Raw genomic sequence first — 19,299 nt, forward strand, 5'->3', positions numbered from 1 at the left:
TTATTAAACAACAAATGCATATAGTTTATGAATAAGTATTTATTATTTTTACTCCAGTAAGTCCTTCTGTATATTGCTTGTTGTAATATTAGCTGTCCGCAACGCTGAGAGCAGCAATAGTTTAGTGTTTCTCGGCAATAGTTTTCTGTAAGCGAATTTTAATTATATCTTACAGTGTCTTCAGTCTTACGTTATTTTATGTAAAAATAAACTATCCATGAAGGGTTACCTCTGCTCTAACGCACTGACGACTGGATGCCATTTAAATAAGAACTTTGTGTGTTGTGGAGTGTGCCACTTGTTGTTGGTGAGATCTCGTGCAGAAATATCTACAACTTTGAGGAAGCCACAAGTCCCTAGAAATTTAAACCATCTAGATATTTTAAAGTAATTAGAATCTCCATTATCTGTGGGCACGGGAGTGCCCCCGCCAAGATGAGCCATCAATATTTATAGTTACAGACCACTACAAAGAAAAGAGTTTAAAATCTTTTATCGAAGGAGCTACGCATACGCTGCGCATTTACGACTCTCGTAGTCGCTATCTATTCGTTTGCTCATTTGCCTTTGCCTCCAAAATACATGATACATAAAAACAAATACATAAAAGTCATAAAACACATGCAAAGGCAGTTCTACACTCTACAGTCTACACCCACTAGACTTGCACTAGACGCTAGACAGTGATGAATGTAGTAAATGCGTAAACTATTAATTCTTAACTTCTTCATCAGTTACAACGGGTACAAAAGGGTTATAAAATTGGCCAAACGAAGGTACCAGTGTAGGAATCGATGAGCAGCTGTTTGAAGAAGTTGGGCGTCATGTGGTTGAGGCAGTCCTGCACGTCGTACAGCGACTGGTTGATGCGGCGCACGTGCTGTCGCGTCTTGATCTCCACTATCGACAGCAGACTCTCCTGCATTGTCTCGTTGAAACTGATAACATTACATACGCAGTTATAATCAAAGTCTTCTCCAGCTGTCACAATATAATAATTAAGTCTAATAACTATATTTTCGAGCCAAGTTAAGGTGGGCGAAGCCGCGTGGGTCCGCAGAGATAAGTACTGAGATCCACTGCTGGCTTAGGCAGGTTCGGCTTCAGTCTCGAAACCACCGGGCAGCGGGGCGGCAGCGCGTTCCAATGTAGATAATAATAATTATACTTATTATAATAAAGAATATAGATTTATATGGACAGGCCTCGAAAACAGCGGCTATCGCCGCTCTCTGCTTGCTGCCCGCTTATTTCAAGACTGAAGCCTCATTAAGGATTACCCGCTGTCATCTCTGGACGAGTTCTCAAGGCAACCCTAACTCCCACGTAATGAGTAAGAAAGTATAGGTAATTGTATATCATCTGCAGAGGTCGTCCGATTACGCCCTCTCTCTCATTTACATCTAGATTCTAATCTAGAGTCTACAAATTACAATCCACGTTTCAACAATCAACGATATCATTTCTAAGTCCTTGCGGCTTGCTTGTACAGACTGAGTCTGAGAGGGAAGTTCAGAACTTCTGACCCATTCGAACCAGCACCGAGTTAGTTATAAATGAAGATAACTCTGGGCAACTCACATAACCGTCTGATGCAGTATACAGTGCGCAGCGGCGACCTCGTCCGGCAGCTCGTTCCGGCACCTGTGCACGTTCTCAAAGTGACGCACGTCCTCGAAGTTGGCGATGACGGCGTGGAACTGACTGCGGATGTCGGCCATCTTCTCCACAGGACCTATGAGGCAGTGCTCCACTATGTCCACCATCTGGGGAGTACGGCATTGCGGTAGGTTACGTCGTACCCGCAACTCTGCCTTAAGCGAGGAGTGGGGCACCATATGGTTTTATTGGGTAGACTACGCAGGGAGTGTCACATACCCCGGCCGATGTCCCCAATTCGCCGGGGATACGTAAAGTATTTTCCCTTGAAAAAATAAAAAACAAAAGGGAGTACCTACCTACGGCAAGTTCAGTAGCATCAGGGAAACTGATTCACAGGCGTTGGGACGGGCCTACGTTATGTCGGGCTATGTATTGTCTGTGGACTGAGCTTGACATTAGTCGTATATGTATTTATTTGAGGGTGTGCGCACCGCTTACCCTAGGACGGAAATGGTCCACCATAATTAATACTGGACTTCATCGGCTTTGCATATTTTTTCGGCTACACTGGCTATCGCCATCTATCTCAGAAGATCAGCTTAATTGGGACTTTTTGGCCTACCAGTAAAAACTCGTAACCGTCCATATATCCTGACAATTTGAAAGTCGAGAAAGAGATATCTCTCTTTCTCTAGAAAGAGACAAACCTCGTCCAGCGTGACGATGTAATTACTGAAGTCCAGCAGATACTTGACTCTGTAATACTTGAGCACGGCCGCTCTGACGTCACGAGCCATTTCCTCGTTCATAATCCGCGCGAGATCGAGGAACGTGTCCATTGCGCGGCGAGACCTGTCCTTCAGCTCGTCGTAGGAGGCGCGCCCCGCGAGGAACAGCGTGCGCGCCGTCACGTACGTCTCGTTCACGAGGTGGTATCGCTCTTCCACATTGAAGGTTTCGATGTTCTGCTAAAAACACCCAGACACCAGAAAGGTTTGACTTGAAAATATAGATGAGGATCACTTTTGTCATAAAAAGCCAGCTGGCGTTCATACAGAAGATCCAATTATGCCTTACAGAAAATGTTTTGCATCGATTCGTGAGTAAGTATTTATTATTGGACATGTATCTTCCCTGGTGTTGCAGACGTATACCTACGTCTGTAACACCAGGGAAGATAGGTATCTACCTACACGTATTTATAAAGGATTTGCCTGCTGGCTGCTTAATTACAGATTTGTAATCCCTTTATAAACGAAGTTCGTCAGGAGTCCTTACGCCTCTATTCCACCGACGCACGACGCTGCGAAACGCGAAACTTGTGCGGAACAAGTAATAGAGCGAGATGCAATATGACGCTTTGTCGTATGGCGGATGAGACAGTAAATCGGTTCGCCGCTGTTTCGCAGTTCGCAGCGTCGGTGGACTATAGAGGCGTTATTAAGAGGATTCCACACCGCCATTTTTTCCATACAAACGTTGTCCCCTGTTTCCTCCCTGGATAATGCTAGTAGAGTTATAATTTTTTTCCTGAATATCTACGGCCACTAATACAATGTCCCTATGTTTTCCTTTTTTTCATAATTTAATTATTAAATAAGATATGAACGTTCAAAAACCCAAAAAAATGGCCAGATTTTCCACTGTGTTCAAACGTCCAGAAAACAGATTTGGATAGATTATACAAAAAAAGCAAAACATAGGAACACAGCTCAAGCCTTTTTTTAATCTTTAATGAAAAAAGTACTTAAATCGGTTAAGTTTTGGAGAAGGAATCAGGGGACAACGAATCGTTGATTTTCTGGATTTTCTGCAGTTGTCTCTATCGCGTTCTGCGGTATAGGCTTGAGGTAAGGGAGACAGCTATAGATATTACACGTACTTTTTTTTCATTTCTCTAGCCGCTGTGGTATCCTCTTAAGAGAAGTCCACACCGCCCTTTTTTCCATACAAACGTTGTCCCCTGTTTCCTCCCTGGATAATGCTAGTAGAGTTATAATTTTTTTCCTGAATATCTACGGCCATTAATACAATGTCCATATGTTTTCTTTTTTTTTTTTCATAATTTGATTATTAAATAAGATATGAAAGTTCAAAAACCCAAAAAAATGGCCAGATTTTCCGCTGTGTTCAAACGTCCAGAAAACAGATTTGGCTAGATTATACAAAAAAAAAGCAAAACATAGGAACACAACTCAAGCCTTTCTTTAATTTTTAGTGAAAAAAGTACTTAAATCGGTTAAGTTTTGAAGAAGGAATCAGGGGACAACGAATCGTTGATTTTCTGCAGTTGTCTATATCGCGTTCTGCGGTATAGGCTTGAGGTAAGGGAGACAGCTATTCTAGATATTACATAGATATTACATGTACTTTTTATTAATTTCTCTAGCCCGTGGTGTATCCTCTTAACATTTCTTGCTTTAACAGCTACGTTCTCTTTGTCAAACTTACCGTATTTACAAGCGACAGATAAATTAAACGAAGTAAAACAATCTTTTCTTTTGAAATAAACATAAATAATTACATATTATTGTATACAAAATCGGTGTGTCAGAAAGGAAACCACGCCATAGCTCGTAATTATTTTTTAATTAATTTTATTTGAAAACCACACTTTCATTACTCTTATCATTTTATGAGAAACTAGCTGTTGCCCGCGACTTCGTCAGCGTGGACTTTGGTTTATAGTAAAGTTGTTCCCGTACATCGAATAAGTCGTTTACGCGCAAATCAGAAAAGTATATTGTGTGGAACCGCACATTTTTGGATACACGATAAATGGGCTATCTAACACTGAAAGAATTTTTCAAATCGGACCAGTAGTTCCTGAGATTAACGCGTTCAAATAAGTCCTTTCAAATAATTTTCCCCCGTTTTTTCTACACTTTCCTCTATTTCTTCGCTCCTATAAGTCTAAGCGTAATAAAATATAGCCTATAGCCTTCCTCGATAAATGGGCTAACTATCACTGAAAGAATTTTTCAAATCGGATCAGTAGTTCCTGAGATTAGCGCGTTCAAACAAACAAACAAACAAACTCTTCCCAATTATAATATTAGTATAGACTCTCAATAGCATAATATTAAGTATTTTAAGTTCGTTCGTTCCACGAAAACTACGCTTAAGTTCAAATTTATACTCAAAAAATCTTGTATACTTAAGTACTTACTTATTTATATTTTTTGTTAAATTTAAGAACGTGAAATAGGTATATTTAGGGGTTTTGTTCGGGAAAAAACCATGCAATTGTTTTCTTCCTTTGAACTTCAACTTACAACCCAGCCAAACTCGGTCTCCCAGATATACTTGTAAAAATAAAGAAAATATTGGGTTTTATATTTTTATTATAATATTGGTATAACGGGCGTGTACAAAACCTTTTAATGCTGAAGCTAGTGTGTTCTCGTCACAATCTTTCACACGACGTTTAAATTCTGAAGTGATATTGTTATTATTTTTAAGGCGCGTTCAGACGTGCGAGTTTTCTGCTCGCGCGGATTCTTCGCGCGCGAAATTGCTATAGCGTTTGGAAAAATCACGTGACGCGCTCCGAATGCGCGCGTGCTGAAAACGCGTACGTCTCAAACGCGCCGTTATACTGTGAAAATGTGCGGTGCTAAACTGATGAAGGACAGTCTTTTTCAAACACAACCGACATCAATTAGAAATGTTTGCAGAGTCTAGACTCTAGGAATAGGATTATTATGGCTTATTGCGCTTATTTCTTCTAATAATATCTGGAACGCCGTGGCCTAGTTAGGAATACCGAAAACAAACCTTTGGGCTGGTAAAATATTACAGTTGAAAATCGAATTAACTTCTAACAATAATTCTAGACGACTAAAGGTTCGCGCACACTTTGTCGGCGCGTGCCGGGGCGGGTCGGGCGCAACGCAGAGCAAAATGCGATATAGCACACTATTGCCGGGTCGGATCGCATCGCATTGACGGATTTTAACGCTCACTGTGCCGGGGCGGGTCGGCACGCAACGCATTGACGGATTTTGAGCCGAGGCTTGCCGGGCCGCATCGCATCACATCCGCGCGCCGCTTGCTATAGCACACTGTTGCCGGGGCGCAGCGGGTCTTGTCGGGCCGTGTCGCATTGACGGAAATTCGCCCAGCAAAAATCCGCGCCGATGCGCCCCGGCACAGTGAGCGATACGCGCATCCGCTTCCACACAAATTGTATGGAGGCGGATTTTTGCGATGCGCCCCGGCACGCTGAGCCCCGGCACGGCCCGTCTTAGTGTGCTCACTCGTTAAGTCGACACTTCAACTTTCAACTGTATTGTTTTGATTTTAGAGTACTATTTTGCTGCATTCGGCATTCCGGAATCTGGCTCTTTTGGTCTACTTAGTAGGCCCCTAGGGCCTATACGATCAATTCAATTGTGCAATATCATTGTACAATATTAATGAACAATTTATTTGACAATAAGATTGAAAGGTGGGCGCGTTCAATATAATAACTAGACGGTCAATAATATTGCACTATACGTGATATTGCACAAAAAAATTGATCGTCTAAGGGCCCGCTTACAGATAAACGAATCTCAATACTAAAGCATAAAGTGTAATATATTACGTATACCATACATATAAAAGATCTACATCAATTTCTTAGTATAAATCACATGGTACATTTAAATATGAACAGTGGACTCCAAACGACGCGCTGCTTTGAGCCTCCTTTGTTATTCTGTAACAAGAAAATGTATGTTCTTAGCTAATAGAAAAGTCATAATGCTTCATCAGTTAATTTGTCTACCACAGTAGCGAAGCGAAAGAGCCAAATAGAAAAACTGACACGTGTATGGGACAAACAGACATTCTTTTTACTTTTAATTTGTCTTTACAGTCTCACTTAAATTTTTTTCGTCAATCACTTTATCTATTCTTCGGTAGGAAAGCCCTTTTCTATGTTAGCCTGATTAACAAAGTGCGCTGAATACAAGAATATAAAGGTGATCGCACATTTAGCAGCACACAAGGGCCGCGCGCACGTTTTTTATGAAATTCGTTGTACGAAAATATGTTGTGAAACCTCGCACATTCGTCCGCACCGCAGTGCGGTGCGTTCGGCGCGTGCAATGCTGACAAATGTGCGATCAGCTTAAGCCTCCGCTCTCATTGACGACGATATTATATTGCTATCTCGTTCCCTCTTAGTAACACCGGACTCACTTGACCAGGCGATCAGTCCTTATGCAGCACCTTGTTGAAGGCGCCGTACGAGGTCTCCAGGTCGAACAACAGCTGCCGGACCTGCGACTCCGACAGCTCGTCCGACGCCGACATCGCCGACAGCCGGTCCAGCCACTCCTGGACCTGGGAAAAATAAATAGTTAAACGTCAAACTTTTTTTCAAACATTTTTAATTATTCGAATCTGTTTCAATTAAAAAGTTCGAGTTCCAAATTTCAAAATCGAACCTGCGCAATTTTAAAGCTGGGACTACACACACCGAAATACTGGAGTTTCAGAAAAAATTTTTGAAATTAGAACTCAGCATTAATCTATACTAATATTATAAATGCGAAAGTATCTCTGTCTGTCTGTCTCGCTTTCACGCCAAAACTACCGAACCGATTGTAATGAAATTTTGTATACAGATAGTTTAAAGCCTGAGAAAGGACATAGGCTACTTTTTTACTGGAAAAAAGCGTTGTAAGGGGGTGAAAATGCGTAAATTTGTTCAAATTAATTTAGTTCCAAAAATCCATAATAGATGGCGCCGTGCGTCTCCTACATCGCGCTAACGCTTGCCCAAAAGTCTTTCTATAAGAGGTGGTATTATCTAACATTCGATTTCTTTCCATTGTTATTTCTTTTTTTACGTTATTTAATAACTCAGTACTTTATCTATGCAGTGACGTAACCTTAAACCTATTCAATGATAAATAGTTTATGGGTAAAGTTGTGTAATTGGGGGGCTAAATAAGCTTAAAAATTTGGCATAAAATATAACGTTTAATAATTAATTTAAAAAAATTGAAATATTATGTGCACACTGCGCAGCTGTTTTGATTTAAGGGGTACAAGGGTTTTTTTTTTTATAAAAGCTTTTGACACCAATTTTGTTGACATCGCGCGCTATAAACTGAAGTCCACGCGGACGAAGTCGCGGGCAACAGCTAGTTTAAAATACTTAACAGCTAGTTTAATTCGAAACTCAAACATTCGATTCTTAACACTATCTTTGTACACAAGTTTTCATTCCAATGCTTAGAATTTTTCCGCAACCCTGGAATTCCGGCGCGTGTACACTGTACACCCAGCCTACTTAAGAGGCCATTCAATGCAGGACTGCCGTGCAGTCCTGCCGTGAATGGGCCCTTTAACGCAATCGTAGTGTTAAATTCAAATTTGTTTTTTTTAATCACACGTTATAAACTTTTTTTTATCGTCCAGCTAAGCACCTCACCTTGAGCTTGCCCTCGAAGTCATCGGGCAGCATGAGCAGGCGGTCCATGGTGTCGCGCAGGTCTCGCAGCTCTGGCTGGATCATGTCCATGGCGCGGAACTCCAGCCGCAGCTTGTCCATGAGGGTGATGAATAGCTGGGGATGATGATGTGTGATATAGCTTATGGATCATGTTGACGTCCCTACTAAGTATATTATCTAGTACTTTTATCTATAAAAAATAAAAATCAAAAATTAAGAAAACGAATTTTTGCCATTTGTTTGCAATACAATATTTTTACAACTAAAAATTATAATTTTTTATTCTTTATAAACACCTAGCTTATAAAAAAATTTGATTTGCCCCCCCCACCCCCAAACCCCTCCCCCTCCCCCCCCCCCCCCCGGCCCAGAACCTGGGTAATTTGCCCTCCCCCTGGCCCAGAACCTGGGTATTTTGCCCTCCCCTGGCCCAGAAACTGGGTACGCCCATGTAGCTTAGGCGTATTTACCCGGGTGGAAGCGGTCCACTTTTAAAAACCCGGCTTAAATGGCGATTGACACCCCCAAAATGAGAAAATGGACCTATACATACAGATTACAGGGTGTAACAAAACGTAGTGATAATACTTTAGGGTGTTCATGTGTCCCTTGTGTAGGGTTATAAAATATGCGTATAGTTTTATATGGGCAATTGCATGACGCTGGAGCGCTTGTCCATATTGTTACGTGCTAGGGTTCGAGGATTTGGAGAGAAAGACCTGGTGACTCTCTTGAAGACTTTATTAACACTGCACTAAACACTAGGTTACAACACTTAGCACTAAGTCCAAACACTAATCACTAGGTCCAATCACTAAGCACTATCACTGTCCTAGGTCGTAGCCAAGTCGCAGGTTTCACTGGTTCACTCACTATTGATCACTTGTGTTCACTCCGAAATCGCCCCGAAGATCGCTCAGATCGAACTGACTTGCCGGGCGTGCCTGCGGCTCTTTTTATATGGCGAGACGAATTCCAGAAATTTCCCGATTTCACGTAAACAAGTAAACAACCGTGGGAAATTTCTAGTAGGCTCGGGAATGTGCCACAATAAAACTGCCGTCCTTGCGATAGTGCAGTAGGTTGAATTTAATTTAGACCTTATGGACTCAGTCATAAGGTCTAAATTCAAACACGCTAACAAATAAAGGGTAAACACGTAAACAAACATTGGACCTTTTTAGAAGGTTCGAGTATGTACTTGCGCACCACGTGTCCGTATACCATGTACCGTAACAATATTAATCGCAAAAAAAAAAAAAACTCTTTCAGCGCTGCTACTTTCACAGTGAACTTTATAGTATAAGGGACACATACTCACCCTTAATTATTATTAGTACACATATTCATCACTTAGTTTTGTTACACCTTGTTTAATTTAATACGTACGCGCAATATGAAATGGCGGAAAACTGTCTTCGAACAGTGAAGAGCGGCTAAATATAAAAATATCAATTACTTATTATTATTTATAAAGGATTGAATGTCCTCTTTTCCGGCATATTTTATCAGCTTATTTTACGAGGTCACGTGACTTCACTTCATACATTATCTACGCTAAATTGGCGTGACCACGTATAGTTTCCGTGGTGTAGCGGTTATCACATCTGCCTAACACGCAGAAGGCCCCCGGTTCGATCCCGGGCGGAAACATTTTTGCGATTTGTTATTTTTAATTTAATTTCATAATAATATTAATAAGTACGGCAAAATAATAATGATCATCTCATTAATATTACTTGTAAGTTACAACATAAAAGAAATGTTATCTTTAAATCCTGTTCATTAGCTGCCACATTCAGAGACGAACATATTATTTTAACTGTAAGCGGGCCCCTAGACGAACAATTTATAGCGCAATATCGCGTATTGCGTAATATTATTTGACCGTTTAGGGTTGATATTGAACATCGCGCGTCTTCAATCTAATATTGTCAAATAAAGGGTCGTAAGTGAGGCAGCAAGATCATATTATTATGTTTTAAAAAAATATCCACAGCCGAACATATAGGTTCGGCTGTGGATATTTTTTTGGAAGTCGGTTAAAAATATGGCCATATTAATATAAAACTTCATAGTTAAGATTTTAAATTTTTTAGACGATATAGAAGTTATAAAGCCTAAAATAAATTGCCTAGAATTTTGGAAAAATTAAGAAATATGATTTTTGTCCTTTTTTTATGAAATAAGGGGGCAAACGAGCAAACGGCCTTTTAAGAGGGAACAGGGTAATAGGGGAGGGTAAGGATGGGAAGGGAAGGGAATAGGGGAGGGTAGGGAAGGGAATAGGGTAGGGGGTTTGGGCCTCCGGTAAACTCACTCACTCGGCGAAACACAGCGCAAGCGCTGTTTCACGCCGGTTTTCTGTGAGAACGTGGTATTTCTCCGGTCGAGCCGGCCCATTCGTGCCGAAGCATGGCTCTTCCACGTATAAAACGTCCTAAGGTGTTGTTTATAAAACACATAAATTCATTGTTGCGCCTGCCAAATCCTTTGTGTTTTTATTAGTAAAATGTCCTGGGCTAGACAATAAACTGTTTATGACAATAAACTGTTTTATTGAATGATTGATAGATTTATCAATAAATTCTCGCCGGGTTAGTTCCCGAACCAGTGGTAGGCATCATGTAGATGTTCAGAGTACATTTGCAAAATTTTATTCTGATTAAAAAAGTAACAAAAAATTAAAGGTCTAGTTCATACATAATAAGATTTGCCACCATACTGGATTTTAAATTTATTGATAAGTCCATCATTAAATAAAATAGTTTATTAACACAAAGGATTTGGCAGGTGCAACGACAAATTATTAAATCTAGATGACGCCCACAGCTTTGTTGGACCAAAGGTGGTTTATCGCGAAGCAACATACATTTTTCAGGGATAAGGAGTATTGTATGCCCTTCCCTAGGACTCGAAAGTATTTCCATACCATTTTCAATCAAATTGGCTCAACGGTTTTGGCTTGAAGAGGTAACAGCCAGACAGACACACACTTTCACATATTTTATAGTATTATAATGCTTCAACTCCCAAGCGATCACATTCGACTGTGATAACAATAGATTAGCTATTGTGTCTGGATTTTCCACAAGCGAGGTATCATCATAATATTAATACGCAAACGAAAAACGTTGTAACCCTTTTTACGAAAAATGGGGAAACGTAGGTGCATTAAATTTTGCACAGTTTGGTTGAAGTCTTTTGACAACAAGTTGACAAATTGAAAATGGATTATATAGTTTTTTTTTTAATCTAAGATACTATTAGACAATGCTTACACGTCCAATCTGAGATCAGCTAAGTCCCAGAGACAAGAGTTGAAAAAAAATATGATAAAGTTAATATTTTTACAAAATATAGGTAGTAGTCCTAATGTCGTTGAAACTAAGGTCGAATTTCGACCATTGGGCGATCTCTAGTAATAATAAAAAGGTGAACATACCGATACAATTTCAGCAATATACTTATTTGTGTTTCCTTTGTCATCCTTGATCAAGTTTGGTTTGTTTTCTCTGATCCGTTCCAGTGCTGCGGGACAATCCAACTGTGGAATGAAAAAGTTAAAAACAAATTAATATTTTAAGTAAGTAAGTCTAATTGTAAATGTAAAATATGAGCATCCACGCATTTTTAAAAATACTATGAATTATAGTTTGTGCGTTTTATGATGATATGCGTGACACATTATAATGGAGAATGTTACCTAATTTTGATTATTAGCAATCCACATTCTCTGTCAAAAATAAAGAATATTAGTGAAAGAATTACTTGGATACGTTAATTAGTTTAAGATTTATAAGCAAAACAAGCTGTAACTGTACGATGCGGGCGCCCGGTAATGGTGTGACGTCATAGCACAATTCCGCCGCGCGGGCCCCATATAATAAACGTGATTTTTTGCTCTATCTTAATAACGGCAACATACCAAGGCCTTAATTATATGTGTACTTTAATAATTAATTATAATAAAATAAAAAAATAAGGGGGGCTCCCATACAAAAATCTAAATTTTTGGCCTATTTTGCTCTATAACGGTATGTGTATTCATGAGCGAGTCCAATTAGTAAAAAAATACAAATAAATAAGCGGCCAAGTGCGAGTCGGACTCGCGCAAGAAGAGTTCCGTACCGCCACAGTGATTTTTGTATGGGACGCCCCTTTAAATTTTTATTTTATTTTAATATTATTATTAACACTAGATGGGCTGGGCTTCATGCTATACCTTCAAAGACCGGAGCAGTCAATTTGACGGTACTAGAGATTAAGTCAGAATTCTTATGAAATTATTGCATATTTTGCTACATTTTGCATAAAAATAATATAAATTTATTTTTTTACTAACGGTAAACAATTTCAGCACTAAACTGAGTAACATTTCTAGCAAGTAATCGTTTTTTTAACTCTTTTGTACATTTTCCACACAGAGCTTTTTTACAGATAGAGCTGTTTTCACATATATTTTTTTTACAATTACATACTATTGATTTAACATTACTGTTTCTTATTGTTTGTAATACATAGTTCACTTGTTTTAGAATTAGTTTCTTGTCTTTGAATCGCATTTGAAGTGGGTTTTTTTCACATACTCTGCACCTACTTCGCTCACTAGTTCAAGGATAAAATCATAACGAAATTTTTTATTCCCATAACTTTTTGATATAGAATTCACGGGTTTATAGCTGCTAAATCAAGTATATTACAAAAAAACGTGAACAGGCTAAGCCAGGAAGTATATTTTGCTGGCAACGACGTCCAACTCCCCTAGCGTCTGGAGGAATACAAGTCCATTCTGTGCCGTCACTTGCTACTTGTAACATACAGACTTCCGGTACTGAAGATGTCCTAGCTGATCGTCCACCGCATACTGTTCACAAGCCTCTAATGGATCTATCAGATTACAGATACCATTCGCGCAAAAGACGCGCCTTTGCGCGAATTTACAATGATATCTTCATTTGTAGCAGATAAATCTACTTCGAAGTCTTCTGATGAAGAAGTGACCAGTTATGGCTGAAATTCTGCATCACGATTTTTACTAGCACTGCCTGTTATATCATCACCACTTTCATCACCCGACACATCTTCTTGTATATCCACAAATCGCAACAGTTCTTGTTCTATTTGAGAACTTCTGAGGCGGCGACGCATTTTTTTATGACTGCTCGAAATCAATATTTACTATAAAAATAAAATATAAACAAGCTAGGCACTAGGCAGTAATAAATTCAATTCAACATAAACAAAAACAAATATACCCACTTTAGTTTGAAGAGATCGTTGTTCACTATACTCGCTGCCTCTTATAATATGTATGCCGTCACATTCACGGTGCGCGGTCTTAGTAGGTATTTGTGATCGAATCTCTTAAACAACATGTAGTTAAATTTTTTAATATAGATCTAGCCTAACAATATCAAATTAGGAAAAGTCATAAAATATGAAAAGAAACAAAAACATAGTTTGTGAAATATTTAGGAATGAAATTGCCTTGCGGTCAAATTGACTGCCTTGGTCTTTGTAGTGTTAAGTATTTAAGTACACATCATATAATTAAGGGATTGGTGAAAATTCTAAGTGCCTACCTGTTGCCGTTATTGATAAAGAGCAAAAAAAGCTAAAAAATAGCGTTTTATTTATTGATTGAAGAATGTTACTTACCTAATTTTGATTATTAGCATTCCATATTCTCTGTCAAAAATAAATAAAACCGGCCAAGTGCGAGTTGGACTCGCCCATGAAGGGTTCCGCAGCAGCAATAAGGTTTATTTTTATGAAATTAAAAGGTTTTTGATTTATTTTTATATTTCAGTTGATTTTATTAAACGTCATAAATGGTAAGGTTTACCATTTATGACGTTTAAAAAAAGCTACTTGCTAGATCTCATTCAAACCAATTTCCGTTGGTAGTTTGTATAGTAATGTACATCATTAAAATTTTTTAGACTTATCATGCCCCTACTTAAGAAGTTAGAGGGGGAGGGGGACACATTTTACCACTTTAGAAGAGTCTCTCTCGCAAACTACTCAGGTTAGAAAAAAATTATATTAGAAACTTCAATATGATTTTTAAATACCTATCCATAGATACCCCACACGTATGAGTTAGATGAAAAAAAATTGTTTGTTTAAGGTTTACCATTTATGACGTATAAAAAAACTACTTGCTAGATCTCGTTCAAAGCAATTTTCATTGGTACTTTTTATAGTAATGTACATCATATATTTCTTTAGGACTTATCATGAATACTTTAGGCGATCTAGCTAGGAATCATTTTTAGAAAATGTAATTTTATTCGTGTTTTATCGAATACCGAGCAAAGCTCGGTCAAACAGCTAGTTACACTATTATACGTGTACTTTAATATTTAATAACTACTATATTATGTATGACACTATTATAGGTGTACTTTAATATTTAATAATAAAAAGGGGGCTCCCATACAAAAATCACTGTAGCGGTACGGAACTCTTCGTGTGCGAGTCCGACTCGCACTTGGCCGATTATTTATTTGTATTTTTTTACTAATCGGACTCACTCATGAATACACATACCGTTATAGAGCAAATTAGGCCAAAAATTGTGATATTTGTATGGGAGCCCCCCTTAATATTTTATTTTATTATAATATTATTATTAATTATTAAAGTACACATATAATTAAGACCTTGGTGAAAATTTCAAGTGCCTACCTGTTGCCGTTATTGAGATAGAGCAAAAAAAGCCAAAAAAGCGCGTTTCTTGTATGGGGCCCGCGAGGCGCAATTGTGCTATGACGTCAGAAGTGGTCGCGGAACTGTTAGCGGGACTCGATATTTTTCGAAACTTTGAATGCCTATAAAATCAAAATTACTAGGTATTTTTGACTGCAACAAAAACTAGTGTACTTGTATACATACAGGCTTTACTGTGACAAAATTTCAAGCAATTTGGCATACCTAGTAACATTCTCCATTGACAATAGTAGGGAAGTTACCTAACAAAAATTAATCGATAATTTAAAAATATCGAATCACTTCGTAAAGGAATTGCAATCGAAATTATCGATTTCCTACTGACATTTCAGTGGTGCCATGCCGGCGATTTAAGATGGCCGCCCTTTTTTATCGATTTGATTTCGATTCAACAGAGTCAATCTCTATTGACATAAGTTCCTTTTTATGCATCTGATATTTTTCAAATGTTTTCGTAACAGTAATTATTTCTCACAGTTAATATTTATAATTTTATATTAATAATTTAGCATTTAGCAACTTTTCGTTTTTATTCATTTACAATATATAGGAAACACTAGCTGTTGCCCGCGACTTCGTCCGCGTGGACTTCAGTTTATAGCGCGCGATGTCAACAAAATTGGTGTCAAAAGCTTTTATAAAAAAACCCTGGTACCCCTTAAATCAATACAGCTGTGCAGTGTGCAAACAATAAGTACTTCATTTTTGTATGTTAAATTTTATATATTATGCCAAATTTTAAAGCTTATTTAGCCCCCCAATTACACAACTTTACCCATAAACTATTTATCATTGATAGGTTTAGCCCCAATTTCACCAATGTCTGTTAGTGTTAACAGCTTGTTAAAATATTCTGTCTTCTCTTTCATTCATATGAGAAACAAAACAGCTAACGTGATACTAATTCGAGCATTAACTTTAACAGTCGTTGGTGAAATTTGGTCTTAAGGTTACGTCACTGCCTGCACAGATAAAGTACTGAGTTATTTAATACCGTAGAATAGATATAACAATCGAAAAAAATCGAGACTTAAATGTAAGATGATACCACCTCTTATAGAAAGACTTTTGAGCAAGCGTCAGCGCGATGTAGAAGACGCACGGCGCCATCTATTATGAATTTTTTGAACAAATTTACGACCCTTACAACCCTTTTTTCCAGTAAAAAAGTAGCCTATGTCCTTTCTCAGGCTTTAGACTATCAGTATACAAAATTTCATTACAATCGGTTCGGTAGTTTTGGCGTTTGGCGTGAAAGCGAGACTGACAGACAGACAGACAGACAGAGATACTTTCGCATTCATAATATTAGTACAGATTATGTGCATACTGCACAGCTGTTTTTGGGTATTTTGATTAATTAAGGGCCGCGCTACACCGGAATGGCAGCGGCGAGGCGAGCACTTTCAGCGCTGCCATTCCGGTGTAGCGCGGCCCTAAGAGGGGTACCACTTACCAGGGTTTTAAAAAGTTTTTAAATTTGACACAAATTTTGTTGACACCGCGCGCTATAAACTAAAGTCCACGCGGACGAAGTCGCGGGCAACAGCTAGTTATGAATAAAAACAATAATATATAATAAAGTAGGTATGATTAGTTCTGTTATAATAATGAAGTAAAATATAAAGCGCCATCTGTTTTCATATATTAGAATTAAAATGTTGATTGCATTGATATATTTTCTGGATGGAATATAGGCCAACACAACACACTCGAACTCCTTAGAAATGCAGTAGGAGTTCTATAAGATAAGATAGATTGATTATTATTATAGCAAGTGATAATATTATTAAACATAATATTCTAACGTATTAAAAACTATAAACAAAAACCTAATAACTAATAAGTGTGATTAGTTCTATGTTCCAACGAAGTAAAAAAAAAAGCGCCATCTGTTGAATCGTATTAGAACTAAAATGTTCATTGCATCGCGTCGATATATTTCTGGATTTTTTATAATATTATACATAAAATATATTTAAGATTTTTGAAATATTATTTTAATACACATCCAAGACCCAGGAACATTGAAAACTTTTTGTTCCGCCTGCGGGACTCGAACCCAGGACCCCCGGGATGAGCGCTGGCCACGCGCAATGCGAAGTAATTTTCATCGATATTTTCATGGAAATAAGATATTTTCCCACATCAAAATGTAGCCTATGTCCTTTCTCAGACTCTAGAATAACTGTGTACAAAATTTCATTGCAATCGGTTCAGTAGTTTTGGCGTGAAAGCGAGACAGACAGACAGACAGACAGACAGACAGACAGACAGACAGGCAGAGATACTTTCGCATTTATAATATTATAATAATATATTATAATAATTATAATAATAATATAATAATATATATAATAATATAATAATATAATAACTAATAAGTATGATTAGTTCTATGTTCCAACGAAGTAAAAAAAAGCGCCATCTGTTGAATCGTATTAGAACTAAAATGTTCATTGCATCGCGTCGATATATTTCTGGATTTTTTATAATATTATACATAAAATATATTTAAGATTTTTGAAATATTATTTTAATACACATCCAAGACCCAGGAACATTGAAAACTTTTTGTTCCGCCTGTGGGACTCGAACCCAGGACCCCCGGGATGAGCGCTGGCCACGCGCAATGCGAAGTAATTTTCATCGATATTTTCATGGAAATAAGATATTTTCCCACATCAAAATGTAGCCTATGTCCTTTCTCAGACTCTAGAATAACTGTGTACAAAATTTCATTGCAATCGGTTCAGTAGTTTTGGCGTGAAAGCGAGACAGACAGACAGACAGACAGACAGAGATACTTTCGCATTTATAATTAATATATAATATAATAATATAATAACTAATAAGTATGATTAGTTCTATGTTCCAACGAAGTAAAAAATAGCGCCATCTGTTGAATCGTATTAGAACTAAAATGTTCATTGCATCGCGTCGATATATTTCTGGATTTTTTATAATATTATACATAAAATATATTTAAAATTTTTGAAATATTATTTTAATACACATCCAAGACCCAGGAACATTGAAAACTTTTTGTTCCGCCTGCGGGACTCGAACCCAGGACCCCCGGGATGAGCGCTGGCCACGCGCAATGCGAAGTAATTTTCATCGATATTTTCATGGAAATAAGATATTTTCCCACATCAAAATGTAGCCTATGTCCTTTCTCAGACTCTAGAATAACTGTGTACAAAATTTCATTGCAATCGGTTCAGTAGTTTTGGCGTGAAAGCGAGACAGACAGACAGACAGACAGACAGACAGACAGACAGAGAGACTTTCGCATTTATAATATTAGTATAGATTTGTTTTTGTAGATGGAATATAATTTATTACATTTTGTTTTTTTTTGTTTTCTTGGAAAAAAAAAGCCGTAGCAAGGAATATATAAACTGTCACCCATATCATCTTAAAACGCACAAACTATAAAAGTAAAAACAAAAAATTATAAAGATGACAGTTGCTCTACATGACATTCTAAATGATGAGTCATTAATTCCATATAATTGACTTCAATAAAAAACAGATTTAGTATGTGCCCTTATTGGATTAACTTTACAATGTCATTAAAAAATGAGGAAGATATCATGATATTTGATCCACAATTACAGCTATAGACATAAATTTATGCCTACTAGCACCAGTCTAGGTGATTCGGCCAGTCAAACAGGAACTCACCCTAAATTTGGTTACAAATGACTCAATAGTAGGAAACTCGTCCCCTTGCACCTGTTTGAAGGCCACCTTGTACTGCACCAAGAGTCTACTGCAGGCTGCAGTGTACTCCTGGGCTCGGACACAGTCCCTCATGTAAGCTTTCTCCAGGTGCTGCAGTGTACTGACCACAGCATACAGTTCAGCCATATTGTCATGCCTGATAAGTGATAAGAAAGTTTTATGATCTTGTCTACACCTTATTCAATATTTGACATGTATTTGTATATTGTTTACTTACTTTTCACGTTCTCGAGCATTTCTGTATAATTTTACCTCCTCGTATAACTCGGGCCTTGTGTCTGTAATCAAACAAAGACATTTAAACAAAAATATTGATTACAAGTTTAGAAGTATACTGATGTTGTTATAAGTATTTCTGTTTTTTCTTCACTATTTTTTCCAAGCTAATGCCACACGTTCAATTTTAAATTATTTTCAAAATTCTTTGGATGAATCCATGGTAAGTACCTTGCATTTTTGATGATCGGTCACAAATCACAATTCAAAAGAAGAGTCACAAACCACAACACAAGAAATAAGATTACTACTCAAATATTATGTAAACCACCTACACTGATCTCTAACGAAATGAACAAATTAAAGGAAAAAATATTGTTGTTTTAAAATAAAATGTAATTTAGTTTACGAATATTATATTTTGTTTTGGGCCTTGGCCCTTGTTGACATATTGAATCATAAGGGGGCTTCTTACTAGACCCAGTACAAAGCCAGTAGATCTGACGTCTCGGGAGCCAATCAAATCTCGTCAAATCACACTACATCTG

At 37.7% G+C, this 19,299-nt stretch overlaps 2 protein-coding genes and 1 non-coding gene across 5 annotated transcripts; 1 reads left to right on the plus strand and 2 right to left on the minus strand.

Annotated features, from left to right (window-relative positions):
• Positions 1-19: 19 nt before the first annotated feature.
• LOC121725760 lies at positions 20-4,197 on the minus strand. Of its 2 annotated transcripts, none has more exons than XM_042112864.1 (6): positions 4,054-4,197; positions 2,310-2,570; positions 1,582-1,766; positions 781-938; positions 230-356; positions 20-145 (listed from the first exon to the last, which is right to left on the minus strand). In XM_042112864.1, exons 1-6 carry the CDS (start codon positions 4,114-4,116, stop codon positions 49-51), a joined length of 891 nt encoding a protein of 296 aa, XP_041968798.1. In that variant the 5' UTR covers positions 4,117-4,197; the 3' UTR covers positions 20-48. The 2 variants fall into 2 exon arrangements, with proteins under 2 accessions (XP_041968798.1, XP_041968806.1); XM_042112872.1 differs by having other exon boundaries at positions 2,310-2,567; positions 4,054-4,168.
• A 1,940-nt stretch (positions 4,198-6,137) lies between these two features.
• Positions 6,138-19,163, minus strand: LOC121728896 (vacuolar protein sorting-associated protein 28 homolog). 2 transcript variants are annotated; one of them, XM_042117221.1, is made up of 7 exons: positions 18,983-19,163; positions 18,753-18,813; positions 18,476-18,671; positions 11,496-11,597; positions 8,030-8,164; positions 6,790-6,933; positions 6,138-6,304 (listed from the first exon to the last, which is right to left on the minus strand). In XM_042117221.1, the coding sequence occupies exons 1-6, from the start codon at positions 18,987-18,989 to the stop codon at positions 6,802-6,804; spliced, it is 633 nt and encodes a 210-aa protein (XP_041973155.1). In that variant the 5' UTR covers positions 18,990-19,163; the 3' UTR covers positions 6,138-6,304; positions 6,790-6,801. The 2 variants fall into 2 exon arrangements, with proteins under 2 accessions (XP_041973155.1, XP_041973164.1); XM_042117230.1 differs by having other exon boundaries at positions 6,138-6,308; positions 6,794-6,933; positions 18,983-19,162.
• On the plus strand, positions 9,631-9,703 carry Trnav-aac. The gene has a single exon. It is a non-coding gene; the product is annotated as a tRNA-Val (tRNA).
• Positions 19,164-19,299: the final 136 nt, after the last annotated feature.

Source organism: Aricia agestis, chromosome 1 (genome assembly GCF_905147365.1).
Source record: "Aricia agestis chromosome 1, ilAriAges1.1, whole genome shotgun sequence".
Classification (NCBI taxonomy): Eukaryota; Metazoa; Arthropoda; class Insecta; order Lepidoptera; family Lycaenidae; genus Aricia; species Aricia agestis.

What these genes read in the sequence shown, in the direction of transcription:
- LOC121725760 (XM_042112864.1), bottom strand. Translation starts at nt 4,116, where the DNA reads ATGTTTATTTCAAAAGAAAAGATTGTTTTACTTCGTTTAATTTATCTG. An exon ending in ATCTGTCGCTTGTAAATACG is followed by an intron (nt 2,571 to 4,053) that starts GTAAGTTTGACA and finishes GGGTGTTTTTAG; the next exon opens with CAGAACATCGAAACCTTCAA. An exon ending in GTCAGTGCGTTAGAGCAGAG is followed by an intron (nt 146 to 229) that starts GTAACCCTTCAT and finishes ATTCGCTTACAG; the next exon opens with AAAACTATTGCCGAGAAACA.
- LOC121728896 (XM_042117221.1), bottom strand. An exon ending in AATGCTCGAGAACGTGAAAA is followed by an intron (nt 18,672 to 18,752) that starts GTAAGTAAACAA and finishes ATCACTTATCAG; the next exon opens with GCATGACAATATGGCTGAAC. An exon ending in ACTTCGAGGGCAAGCTCAAG is followed by an intron (nt 6,934 to 8,029) that starts GTGAGGTGCTTA and finishes TATTTTTCCCAG; the next exon opens with GTCCAGGAGTGGCTGGACCG.